This window comes from Scyliorhinus canicula, chromosome 2, assembly GCF_902713615.1.
Source record: "Scyliorhinus canicula chromosome 2, sScyCan1.1, whole genome shotgun sequence".
NCBI classification, from domain to species: Eukaryota; Metazoa; Chordata; class Chondrichthyes; order Carcharhiniformes; family Scyliorhinidae; genus Scyliorhinus; species Scyliorhinus canicula.
In genome coordinates, this window is record NC_052147.1 from 53,479,749 (window position 1) to 53,493,496 (window position 13,748).

The following is a 13,748-nucleotide window of genomic DNA, read 5'->3' on the forward strand; positions in this document are numbered from 1 at the left end:
ACATAGGATTTATGTAGTAGCAGAACACCCAGAAGCCAAGTTATATCATGTTTGGCCTCACGGTAGCATGGTGGTTAGCATCAATGCTTCACAGCGCCAGGGTCCCAGGTTCGATTCCCGGCTGGGTCACTGTCTGTGTGGAGTCTGCACGTCCTCCCTGTGTGTGCGTGGGTTTCCTCCGGGTGCTCCGGTTTCCTCCCACAGTCCAAAGATGTGCGGGTTAGGTGGATTGGCCATGCTAAATTGCCCGTAGTGTAAGGTTAATGGGGTGATTGTTGGGTTACGGGTATACAGGTTACGTGGGTTTAAGTAGGGTGATCATTGCTCGGCACAACATCGAGGGCCGAAGGGCCTGTTCTGTGCTGTACTGTTCTATGTTCTATGTTTGGAAGAAGGGCAAGGAACGTCCTCAGGGAGACTAAATGAGAATCAGACACAAGAGGAAGAGAAGTCAGGCAGACGTAGGCCGTACGCAACATCTACAAATGGCTGGCTTTACAATAATATTGGGAGAAGCCCAGATCTTGTTGGCCCAGACACTGTCTTCGAACAAAAACTAACCAGCTTTAGCCTTGGAAGATATCCATAAGCATTTTCACATTTTAAAAGGTTTTTTCCAATTAAGGGCAATTTTTGGGTTGTGGGGTGAGACCCACGCAGACATGGTGAAAATGTGCAAACTCCACATGGATAGTGACCTGGGGCCAGCATCGAACCCGGATCCTCGTCAGCGTGAGGCAGCAGTGTTAATCACTGTGCCATCATGCCACCCAGCAGTTTTTACATTTTAATGAGCCTTTATCAAATAGGTCCACACTATCTCATGCAAAATATTTCTATATATCAAAACTATGAAAAGTTTTGGATTTATTTACTAATTTTAATCTACAAAAGCTATCTTAAGAAACAGGACATTAATAAGTAAATGAAATTATTTAATTGAAGAGTTAGTAGTTAACTTGAAGATTTACAGCAATTAGAACAAATGCAAGTGAACTTGTAAATTATGTAAACTAAGTGCTGTGCAGGTAGTTGCTAGGCATGCACCACGATCAACTTTCTAGCAGTAAGTTACAGATTCTATTGTGCACTATCTATTCTCTTCATCTTCCATCCCTTTATGAAGAACACAATTGTTCAAATGAAAGGAGAACACATAAGGATGGCAAGCAGTATTTTCTGTAAAATTGCTGTGTGCAGCCAGTTCTTTTAATGAGCAGTATGTTTAACTTTCTTTGTGTGGCCACTTGCAGACATGACATTTAGCTTGCAACAAGGCCTGAACCATACCTCCCAGGTAGCTGCACAGATGTGCAAGTTCATGGGAACATTGGTGGAGGAGTGAGCACTGTAGCTGTCTTTACGACAACCACTATATGTACAAGATTAAATTCCCATGTTGGTATCTCTGCAGCTAAAAAAATGCACGAGTGCTTGAAAGACTCAGATGAAGGCATAAACAAGTGAAATGTGAATTTACAAAAAAACTGGAGGTTGGGAAGTTTTGTAATAAGCATTATAAATTTACTATCTATTTAATCAACCCGAAACAGCAATAATATTTTAGGAAAGTTCAAATTAGATCATTCAGGAATTACTGAAATATTTTTATCAAAATGTACATTTTTCGCCTACTTGTTCTTCAAAAACAAATCAATTATTTTGGCTATTGGTGAGATTTCAGAGATAATATGGACCTACAGGTAGTCATGATTATTCAACTTGCAAAAATACTGGAATGAAATTAAACAATTTTTAAAGTGGCCACTTTTTGGATTAGGGAATTTTTAAAAAGAACTGATTACCTACAGTGTAATTAAATTTATTTTAAAATTAGAAAAGCTGCCAGTAACTAATGGAGCTTCAGAGGTCATGCTCACACAAGTGTAAAAGGCACAGAGAGAATGTACTGCAGTATAATTTCCTCTTGGGCTTTGGTATAAGTACCTGAGGAAGTGTTTACATAATTGTCAATTATATCAAGACTGCATATGTGCCCTCACTTGTACAAACACCAATATGGTTTATAATTAACTAAATAAATAATGACTTCTTCTTACCTATCAGATCCTAAGAGGTGAAAGACTCTGCTTTTATCGGATATCTCCTGGGTAACCTGATTTGAAAAGTTTAGCAAGAAATTGATTACATTTCTAAATTCCAACAGTAAATGGTTATACAACAAAAGCAATGTAAAGGATACACACTAAACCTCAAATCATTTACACAGCCCCAGAATAACATGACAATTGCTCCATGAGGAAGGCAAGTGAATTATCACCCTTGAGGTCTGCTCAGAAACCTTCATTCTTCACCATCTTCACCAACCTGGTGTTGTAAGACTTCTTACCATTTTGGAGGCGTTGATGCAAAATTGTAGTACTTGGACAGCAAATTAGACAATGTGCCATAAACGTAGAACCTTGCAATATTTGTTTAATGGCACTAGATGATGAGTTTTATAAATACCTAATTGGGAACCAAGTACCACTGCTCAGCCAGTCTTTAATGTGAACTAATTGGTATTCTTTTATTCAGTAATGCTGCAATGATTTAAAAGTTATTTTTTTCAGCAATACCCATGGGTCAGGATGGCCGAGTAGTCTTAAGGCGCTGCATTCAGGTCGCAGTCTCCTCTGGAGGTGTGGGTTTGAATCCTGACACTGATTTTCAGGCAGCACGGTGGCACAGTAGTTAGCACTACTACCTCACAGCTCCAGGGTCCCAGGTTCAATTCCGGCCTCGGGTGACAGTCTGTGTGGAATTTGCACTTTCTCCCCGTCAGCGTGGGTTTCCTCCGTGTGCTCCGGTTTCCTCCCACAGTCAAAAGATGTGCAGGTTAGGTGGATTGGCCATGCTAAATTGATCCTTCGTGTCCAAAAAGGCTAGGTGGGGTTACTCGGTTACGGGGAGAGGTATGGGCTTAAGTAGGGTGCTCTTTCCAAGGGCCGGTGCAGACTCGATGGGATGAATGGCCTCCTTCTGCACTGTAGATTCTATGATTCATTTTGGACGAATTTGGTTACTTAGTTTGCAAAACTCTTTAGTTTGAAATAGGAATTAGTTTGCAAAACTCTTTAGTTTGAAATAGGAATCATGTTCCAGAGATTCTGAAAATCATTCTGGTGTATTAAGAAACACCAACATTCATTATTCTAGTTCACACATTTCAGAAACTGAAAAGTTACCATTTGTAGAACCATTTGTTAGAACTACAACCATTTGTAGAACTACAACCTAACTTGGAATACAGCCCAGTAAAGGGACAAGGGGAAGTGGTCATAGAAAGATTTGGTGAGAGAACAAAAGGTAAGATGGGGCCCTCAGAAGTGCACCTATTTGAAAATGTTTTCATTAGACAATGTCAGAGTAGGAGACCAAGTCTGAGCACATGACTTATTCTATGTGAAGTATAGTAGTTGAGTCTGGCAGTTTAAAATTTTGGATCATATAACCCATGTCAATGATAAATAATCTAATGTGCATTGCAATGGTAAAATCTACTGCATACTCTGTTAAAATGTCAAGTGGCAGCTCTAAAGCAGTTCTATTACAACCTATTTAGTCAAACTACCAGCCCTCTGAATGAGATACTAACATTCCTTTTACTGTTACCAAGGTGCTTGTTGATTGTTTGTATTTCTCACTTCATTTGTATACTCCACTAACACTGTTTTAAGAAAACCCTTTGTGCTGACTAATCCTACTTGGACAAAGGTTTGCAGTACACAAATAAATCTGCATTTTCCATTATCTACAAAATAAGATCATAATCCATCTTTTCGGAATATGTATGCCAAATAACTAATGGGAAAATTCTGACAAAAGGCTGCTGGTAATAATGAAACAAATAACTTGCAACAAGAATGGGAAATATGTGCACACATTGATGTTGGACAAGGACAGTATTGGGCTTGGCCATGGGCATGATCCTCATTATACTCAACTCAAACGATGTTCACTGTCTGCACTCAGTGATAAATTGGTAGCACAATAGCACTGTTGCTTCACAGTTCCAGGGTCCCAGGTTCAATTCCCGGCTTGGGCCACTGTCTGTGTGGAGTCTGCACGTTCTCCCAGTGTCTGCCTGGGTTTCCTCCGGGTGCTCCGGTTTCCTTCCAAAAGTCCCTAAAGATATGCTTGTAAGGTGAATTGGAGAGTCTTAAATTATCCCTCTATATAACTGAACAGGCACCGGAATGTGGCGACTAGGGGTTTTTCATAGTAATTTGCAGTTTGTTGTATAGGAGACCCTATTCATGCCCTCATGTCGATCTTCGTGTTAATTGCCCAGAGAGTGCTAATCTTTCAAATCAGATTTCCAGTTCTCTCCTCAGCAGCTTAGGAAGGAACCAGAAGGGCATGAGGCAGTGTCTCAATAAAAAATGGGAAGGGAAAACAAATAAATGAAGAGATTCTTTTCCAGGAGAGACAAAAGTCAAATCAATATCGCGGCCACTCTGAAATGTATGAACTAGATAATGAGTGTTGTAGCACTGTTGCTTCACAGCTCCAGGGTCCCAGGTTCGATTCCCGGCTTGGGTCACTGTCTGTATGGAGTCTGCACGTTCTCCCTGTGTCTGCGTGGGTTTCCTCCCTCAAGTCCCGAAAGATGCGCTGTTAGGCAATTTGGACATTCTGAATTCTCCCTCTGTATACCCGAACAGGTGCTGGAATATGGCGACAGTGACTTCATTGCAGTGTTAATGTAAGCCTACTTGTGACAATAAAGATTATTATTATTATTATTAATACACCAGAATGATCTTCACAATCTCTGGAACAGGATTTCATTTCAAACTAATGCGTTTTGCACTGTGTACAGCAACTAAGTAGCCAAATTCATCCAAAATGAAATCCAGCATTTCTGGATTTTAAATCACTGCAACATTACTGAACAAACCAAGAGCAATTAACTCACATTGAAGACTGGCAGGAACAGTGGTATTTGGTTTCCAATTGTGTATTTACAAAGCTAATGATCAGAAATGTCATTTGGTGCCCTTAAAAAAAATTGCAAGCTTCTACATTCATGGCATGTTGTCTAATTTGCTGCAAGTACTACAGTTGTGCACGCAAGCCTCAAAAATGGTGAAGAATGCAGATTTCTGAGCCGGCCTGCTGTTATCAACTACTTGTCAGCTGTGAAAGTAATTATAGTGGACTTACTTCATTTGACTTGAAACTTTTGCCCTGCATACCGTGCTTCCAGAAAGCCAGTATACTGTCCTGAAGGCACACTGTAAAGTTGTGGGGGGTATTCAGGGAGGAGTAGAAAGAAATACACATTAGAATAAGTACATTTTGCACCGTTGAATCTGCTTGGTATCTAATTCAGGTTACTTTTCTCAATTCTAAAATATACATTTCAAACTTTTCATAATTGCACAATTATTGAAAAACATTCACAGAGCAATATGTGGAGTGTGTACTGGTTATTGACAATATTATTCATAAATATTTTATGTTCAATATTTATGAATCGTTAATTTTCAAACACATTTAAACTCAGAATTGCAACGGCACAAGAAGCCATAACTTGATATTCATTTTTCTCCATTTCTCCATCTCTCCACAGAACTAAAGTTCTTCACCCCTGATACCATTCCAGTAAATGCATCCTATCTAAGGTCTTGATACACTTCCTAAATTGTGCTGCTCAGGACTGAACATAATATTCCAGCTGGGGCCTAACAAGTGTCTAAACTCCTTGCTTTGTATTCCACATTTCTATTATAAAACCAAGGAACTTGCTCAGCTACCTTCAAAGTTTTGTATTGTAAACACCAAAGTTTCTCTTTTCCAGCATGCCCTTTAAAATTGTACTATTAATTTTATATTTCCTTTCCTCATTCTTCCTTTAAAAATGTATCACTTTATTTTGTGAGAATTTATTTGCCCCGTGTCTGCCTATTTCTCAGTATGTCATTGTCCTCGGGGGGGGGGGGGGGGGGGGGGGGGTCTATTACTCACCTCTTCACTGTTTACTACAGATCTGAATATCGTGTCATCAGAAACCTTTTGAAATTATGGCTGTACCTAATCCATGTCACTAATATATGTCAAAAACAGCAGTCGTCATAACACCAATCCCTGGGGAACACCACTGTATAGTTCCTTCTAGCCTGAGAAATAACCGGTCAGCACTGTTCTGTTACTGGACAATTTTGCACCGAGACTGCCATAGTCACTTTACATGTCATGGACATCATGAAGGCCTGCCTTCTCAACCTTGCCCCTCACCTAAGGTGTGGTGATCCTTGGGTCAAATCATCATGTCAGCTCTCCCCCCTCAAAGGGGAAAGCAACCTATGGTCATCTGGGACTGTGGTGACTTTACCTCCATGTTCACATGGCATGACTTTAATTTTGTTTATAATTCTATTATGTGATCTTCGTCAAATATTTTTTGCAAGTCCATACAGACAACATCAGCAGCACAACTCTCATCAACCCTTTATTGGTTCAAAGATCAATCAAGTTGCCGAACAGGATTTATCTTTTAACAGTCCATGCTGACTTTCATTTATTTCCCCATCATTTTCCAAGAGCCAATTAATTTGGGTTTCCCCACCAACTGTTGACTGGTCTGTAATTTTTGAGTTTATCCATCTCCTGTATTTTTAATAGGCTGTAATATTTGCAATCCCCAAGTACTCTTGGTACCACCCCCATATCGAAGGAGGATTGCAAGCTTGTGGCCAGATCCTCTTCAATTTTCACCCTTTTCTCAGCAATCTAGGATGCACCCTTCCAGACTGGATGACTTTTCTACTATGGGTTATAGAAACTTAGAACCTTTTGGTCCTTTACTAATCATATCCAATATCACTAAGACCTTCCCTTCTTTTCTGGTGAATCTGCAGCATTCTATCATGCAGTGAAAACAAATGCAAATTAGTACCTCAGCTTCTGCCTTCACAAGATAATCCTTTATAAATATTGTAACTGCAGCCCAACTGCTATGTATTGAATCAGCAATATCTCTGATTTTATAGCCTGTACTCCATTTATAAGACATAGGCTCTTTTTTTTGTTTAAATTGCTTTTGCAATTTGTTCCACTTCTTAAGATTTGATATCGAGTGTCCTGAAGCCTCTATTGCTATGAAAATTTTATTATTTAGCATACATGTCCTCACATTCTTCCTTCAAAAATACATCACCTTACATTTCCTTGCATTAAGTTTCATTTGATCTGTACCTGCCCACCCCAGCAGTCTACTTAAAATTGTTTTAAATTCTGAAAGGTAGCTAAACAGATTTTACTCCATAAATTTATCTAAATAAATTGCAATTTGTATGTCAAACCATTCAGCAATTTACCTACCTACTGATTCAATGCAAAAGTCAAAACTTAGCTCTGATGCCAACTTTTTGCTCGATTTCAATTTGCCATGTAGATTTACAATCTTGACATTTTCTGAAAGAAATATGGATAATTACAAACCTTCTTATGAAAATGCATTACAGAAGTGCAACATCAAAAATCCACCCCCATGTAGTAAATTCTGCCTTGAACTTTTCTTTTTTATATATATATAAAATGTATTTTATCACAACATGTATCAAAACCGGTTACAGCATACAAACATCCCGGGAAACATGCTTCCGCATAATCAACTGAACAGTCTGCAGATTTTTCCTCTTTTTCATCCCCCCCCTCTCCCGCGATGAACAGCCCCTCAAACACGGTCACAAACATCCCCCACCTTTCCTCAAATCACCAAGAGCCCCTTAACTCAGACTTTATCTTCTCCAATCGCAGGAAGTCGTACAGGTCACCTAACCAAGCCACTACCCCCGGTGGCGATGCCTACCACCACTCCAGCAAAATTCGCCGTTGTGCAATCAGCCTTCCTCCTCTCCATGAGCTCCGGCTTCTCGGAGACCCCAAATATCGCCAGCAAAGGGTCCGGATCCTCCACCTCTTCCACTATCCTGCCTAAGACAGCGAACGCTCCCACCCAGAATCTTCCCAAATTTGCGCAACCCCAAAACATGTACGTACGATTCGCTGGCCCCCGCCCGCACTTCTCACACTCATCTGCTACCCCCTGAAAGAATCCACTCATTCTCACCAGTTATATGCACCCGGTGCACCCTCTTAAACTGTATCAGGCTCATCCTTGCATGAGGAGCTCCAGTTTACCCTACGCAGTGCCTCACTCCATGCTCCCCAATTGATCGCCCCTCCCAACTCCGCTTCAATTTCTGTTTCATCTTCACCACCCGCTCGCCTCCCTGCTCCCCCAGCCACTTGCATATATCCAATTCTTCTCTCCCCTTTCACATCCGCGAGCAGCAGTCGCTCCAGCAGGGTGTATCCCGGCAACCTAGGGAACCCGCTCCAGACCTTTCACGCAAAGTCCCTAACCTGTAGATACCTGAACTCACTCCCCCTTGGCAGCCCTACCCTCTCCCTTAACTCCTGCAGACTGGGGAACCCTTCCTCCAAATACAGATCTCTCACCTTGACCAGCCCCACTTCCTCTATACACTATCCACCCCCCCGGCTCAACCATGATTCTCAAACAGCAGCACTGACATCCCTTCCACCCTAAAATTCCTCAACTGATTTCATATCTTCACTGTGGACTGCACCACCGGGCTCCTCGAATACCTACTCTGAGCCATTGGCAACGCTGCCGTCACCATAGCCCTCAAACTAGACCCCTTACAAGATTCCTCCTTCACCCTAACCCACTCTACTCCTTCCCACCACCGTCGCACCTTGTCCACATTCTCCACCCAATAATAATGAAGCAAGTTCGGCAACGTCAACCCCCCCTTGCTGCCTCTGTAGCAGGGTCCTCCCTACGCTCGGCACCTTCCCCGTCCATACAAAGTCAGAAATGATCGTGTCCACTTTCCGAAAAAAGTCCTTTGGTATAAACATCAGGAGAGCTTTAAAGATAAACAAGAACCTCGGCAGAATATTCATTTTCACCACTTGGACCCTCCCGGCCAGCGTTAAGTGCAGTGTATCCCACCTCTTAAGATCCTCCCTAGCACCCTCCACCAGCTTTGTTTCTTGTGGAGCTCCGTCCATTCCCTCGCTACCTGAATCCCCAAATACCTAAACCTATCCCTCGCTACCGTAAATGGCATCACCCCTAAATTAGCCCACTGTCCCAGCTCATTCACCGGGAATTCTTTGCTTTTCCCTACATTCAGCTTGTACCGAGAACCCTCCAAACCTCCCCAGCAGGCCCATAGTCTCCAACGGATCCGAAACATACAGCAAGAGGTCATCACCATAGAGTGACATCCGATGCTCCCTCTGTCCCCTCATAATCCCCGCCACTCTGCGGACCCCCTGAGAGCCATCGCCAATGGCTCTATGGCCAGCGCAAATAGCAGCTGTGACAGCGGGCACTCCTGCCTCGTACCCCTGTGTAAGCGCCTTGAACTTTTCTCAAATTATTTTCATGAATCATATTCCCAAGCCATCCTAGATTAATGCTCAAGAAAGAATGACAGATTCAGAGATATCTTTATTCCACGGAAATTTCAGAAATTGCCACGTTGTCAAACTTCCTTCATTTTTTCTGTAATCAGATGCAGATTATCCTGAAAATATTTTATCACTATATTGTAACTTTTAATAAAATTCAAACACTGCTATGAACTATGCCCAATAATAGTTTGGTCGCAAGTCTCTTGCTGAAGACTCTCCTACCCCGATGAACAAAAAGTGTTTTTTGTTCCAGAACATTCTACTTGGATCCTGTAAATTACTGGACAGCTATGAGTTTACAGTGAACAATTTTTTATAATCTACAGAATGTCTCAAATTACACTTATACAGTTTTAGAATATTGGCCAAAATATTTGTATATGCAAGCAATTACTGAGCTTTAAGGTGTATTTTGGCTCAGATTACTCAGATATCCATAACACTTTTGGCAGTTAGCTAGATAACATATTCTGGGCAGCACGGTGGCGCAGTGGTTAGCACTGCTGCCTAACAACGCTGAGGATACGGGGTCGATCCCGGCCTCAGGTCACTGTCCATGTGAAGTTTGCACATTCTCCCAGTGTCTGCGTGGGTGTCACCCCACAACCCACAAATGTGCAGGTAGGTGGATTGGCCTAAATTGCCCCTCAATTGAAAAAAAAAAGAATTGGGTACTCTAAATTTGTAAAAATAAAATAGATAACATATTCTAGGGTGGGCAAAAGGAACGATTAAAATTTAGGAAAAATACAGCGGACAAATTTAAGGTGTCACATTTTAGTATATTTGGATGGTTCTTTGCTTAATTTGATTCACTCATTTTATTTACCTGTCTATAATGCAGATGTACATGATACTTGTTCCAAATTTCCCAAGATTACCGAACTTTAAAGAACAATTAGGGTTTATTACAAAGCTTCCATTCACCAAACTTCCCATCTGTATGTTTGCTAAAATCCACCAGTGTATTTTTCTATGTGTTCTCTCATTTTAACCAGCCTACGTTTCGATTAGCTACAATGAGCTATGTTATTCCTTTTGCACTATGATATTAAAAGAAGGGAGAATGTTTGTGTTAAGGGGAATTTAATTTTCCCAGGCATTAGGAACAAAAATGATCCAATGATGAGCCACCATGTTGAGGGAAGGGTTAGGCGGAGATATCTGTAGCTGTTAAAAATAACCACTGCCTTACACAGCAGGGCAAGGTACATGGAGAGTTCAGGGACGGATCAAATTCAGATGAGTGTGTCCTCATGTGGCATCATACCTCCACATGGGAAAATCTAGGAGACTGCAAGCATTGAATTAGATTTAATGAAATTAACTAGTTAATATTGTTGTAAATGTAATACTAGTACCAGATTATTAAAAATATTACATTTACAGAAACAGATGACTCAAGGGTGTTCTTTTCACACTATACAGCTTCTTTATGTAATAGAATGACTTAAAAGATATTCCAGCTGCAATTACCTCTTCTCAATCTTGTTAGACAGAGGTCATTGGAGCTGTAATATATATTAAGTCATTCTATTACATATAGAAGTTATGTAGTGTCAAAAGAAGGGCACATAGTAAAAAAAACTAACTGGATTTAGCACAAAATCTGATTCTTTAAATTGGGAATGAAGAGATGTATAGTAGATATATCTGGTAATATTAAAATGGTCATTTTTAGCCAAGTTGGGAGTCAATAAGGTATTAAAAATTACATATGACCACTGAAGAATTCTCATGGGCACATTTGGGTGGAGCTCTTAGGTATCATTTAAGATTTAAATTGCTGTTTTTCAACAGACGTCACACCTGAAGCTGATGTTAAATCGTAATTATCATTGGGTAGAAGAGATGCAAAGATTAAATGTGTAGAAGTGGATTCTGTGGATACAGAAATTGCCCATGTTATCTCCCATGTGCATAAGGCCTATTCCCGGATTGATTTTTTCGTTATGAGTAGGGTGCTGATTGCGAGGGTGGAGGATGCTGAGTATTCGGCGATAGCCATTTCTGACCATGCCCCACACTGGGTGGACCGAGCTGAGGGAGGAGAGGAACCAGCGCCCGCTTTGGCGCTTGGAGGTGGGGCTGCTGGCAGACAAGGAGGTGGGCGGGCGGCTTCGAGGATGTATCGAGAGGTACCTGGAGGCCAATGACAATGGGGAGGTCCGGGTGGGGACGGTCTGCGAGCCGCTGAAGGCGGTGGTTAGGGGGGAGTTGATCTCCATTCGAGCCCACAGGGAGAGGAGAGAGCAGAGAGAGGGAGAGAGACTGGTGGGGGAGATGGTGAGGGTGGACAGGAGATACGCGGAGGCTCCGGAGGAGGGATTGCTGAGGGAGCGGCATAGTCACCAGGCTGAGTTCGACTTGTTGACCACCAGGAAGGCAGAAGCTCAGCGGAGGAAGGCACAGGGAGCGGTGTATGAATATGGGGAAACGGCGAGCAGGATGCTGGTGCACCAGCTCCGTAAGCGGGATGCGGCCAGGGAGATTGGTGGAGTTAAGGATAGGGGAGGAAATGTGGTGCGAAGGGGGGTAGACATTAATGGGGTCTTCAGGGACTTGAGGAACTGTATCGGTCCGAACCCCCAGCGGAAGAGGGGGAGATGGGGCGCTTCTTGGACCGGTTGAGATTCCCGAGGGTGGAGGAGGGACAGGTGGAGGGACTGGGGGTGCCGGTTGAGCTGGAGGAGCTGGTTAATGGGATAGGGAGCATGCAGTCGGGGAAGGCGCCTGGGCCGGATGGGTTCCCGGTCAAATTCTATAAAATGTATGCAGACCTGTTGGGCCTTCAACGAGGCAAGGGAAGGAGGGGGATCTGCCTCTGACGATGTCTCGGGCGCTGATTTCCTTGTTCCTTAAGCGGGACAAGGATCCCCTGCAGTGTGGGTCATATAGGCCGATCTCACTCTTAAATGTAGACGCCAAGCTGTTGGCGAAGATCTTAGCCACGAGGATAGAGGACTGTGTGCCGCAGGTTATCCACGAGCATCAAACGGGGTTCGTGAAGGGGAGGCAGCTGAACACTAACATACAGAGGCTCTTGAATGTTATAATGATGCCGGCGGTAGAAGGGGACGCGGAGAAGGCCTTTGATAGGGTTGAGTGAGGGTACTTGTGGGAGGTGTTAGAGAGGTTCAGGTTTGGGGAGGGGTTTGTCAGGTGGGTGAGGCTGTTATATGAGGTCCCGATGACAAGCGTGGCCACGAATAGGAGGAGGTCAGAGTATTTTCGGTTATACCGAGGGACGAGGCAGGGGTGTCCCTTGTCCTCCCTGCTTTTTGCGCTGGCAATTGAACCCCTGGCCATGGCGCTGAGGGAGTCGAGAAACTGGAGGGGGCTGGTGCGGGGTGGGGAGGAACACCGAGTGTCGCTCTATGCGGATGACCTATTGTTGTATGTGGTGGACCCGGTGAGGGGAATGCCGGAGGTGATGAGGATTCTCAGGGAATTTGGGGATTTCTCAGGGTACAAGCTCAACTTGGGGAAGAGCGAGCTGTTTGTTGTACACCCGGGGGACCAGGAAGGTTGGGGGGGGTGGGGGGGGGGGGGGGGATTGGTAGGCTCTCACTAAAAAGGGCGGAGTAGAGCTTCAGGCACTTGGGGGTCCAGGTGGCCAGGAGCTGGGTGGCCTTGCATAAGCGTAACCTCATGAGGCTGGTGGAGCAAATGGAGGAGGAGTTTAAGAGGTGGGACATGCTGCCGCTGTCTCTGGTGGGTAGGGTGCAATCAGTCAAGATGACGGTGCTCCCGAGATTTCTGTTCCTGTTCCAGTGCCTCCCCATCCTTATCCCGAAGGCCTTTTTCAGGCGGGTTAACAGGAGCATTACGGGGTTTGTGTGGGCGCACAGGACCCCGAGGTTGAGAATGGTGTTCCTGGAGCGAGGCAGGGATAGGGGGGGGGGGCTGGCGCTGCCCAACCTCTGTGGGTATTATTGGGCTGCCAACGCAGCGATGGTGCGTAAGTGGGTGATGGACGGGGAAGGGGCATCATGGAAGAGGATGGAGATGGCGTCCTGTGTGGGCACGAGCCTGGAGGCACTGGTAACGGCGCCACTGCCCTCCCTCCAACGAGGTATACCACGAGCCCGGTGGTGGCGGCTACCCTCAAAATTTGGGGGCAACGGAGACGGCACAGGGGGAGGGGGCCTCCATGGGGTCCCTGATACGGGGGAACCACCGGTTTATTCCGGGGAGAATTGATGGCGGGTTCCTGAGTTGACACAGGGCAGGTGTTATGAGGTTGAGGGACCTGTTTGTAGATGGGATGTTTGCGAGCCTGGGTGAGC

The 13,748-nt window shown here is 43.9% G+C and overlaps 1 protein-coding gene across 3 annotated transcripts in view; it reads right to left on the reverse strand.

The window, feature by feature from the left end:
* map4k5 (mitogen-activated protein kinase kinase kinase kinase 5) overlaps positions 1–13,748 on the reverse strand; it is a 238,025-nt gene that overhangs the window by 5,969 nt on the left and 218,308 nt on the right. For all 3 annotated transcript variants that reach the window (XM_038778355.1, XM_038778345.1, XM_038778366.1), the window contains 3 exons: positions 7,330–7,422; positions 5,170–5,240; positions 2,061–2,116 (listed from right to left, as the gene is read on the reverse strand). In XM_038778355.1, the coding sequence (XP_038634283.1) occupies positions 2,061–2,116; positions 5,170–5,240; positions 7,330–7,422 (220 nt within the window). The remainder of the gene's footprint in view (positions 1–2,060; positions 2,117–5,169; positions 5,241–7,329; positions 7,423–13,748) is intronic.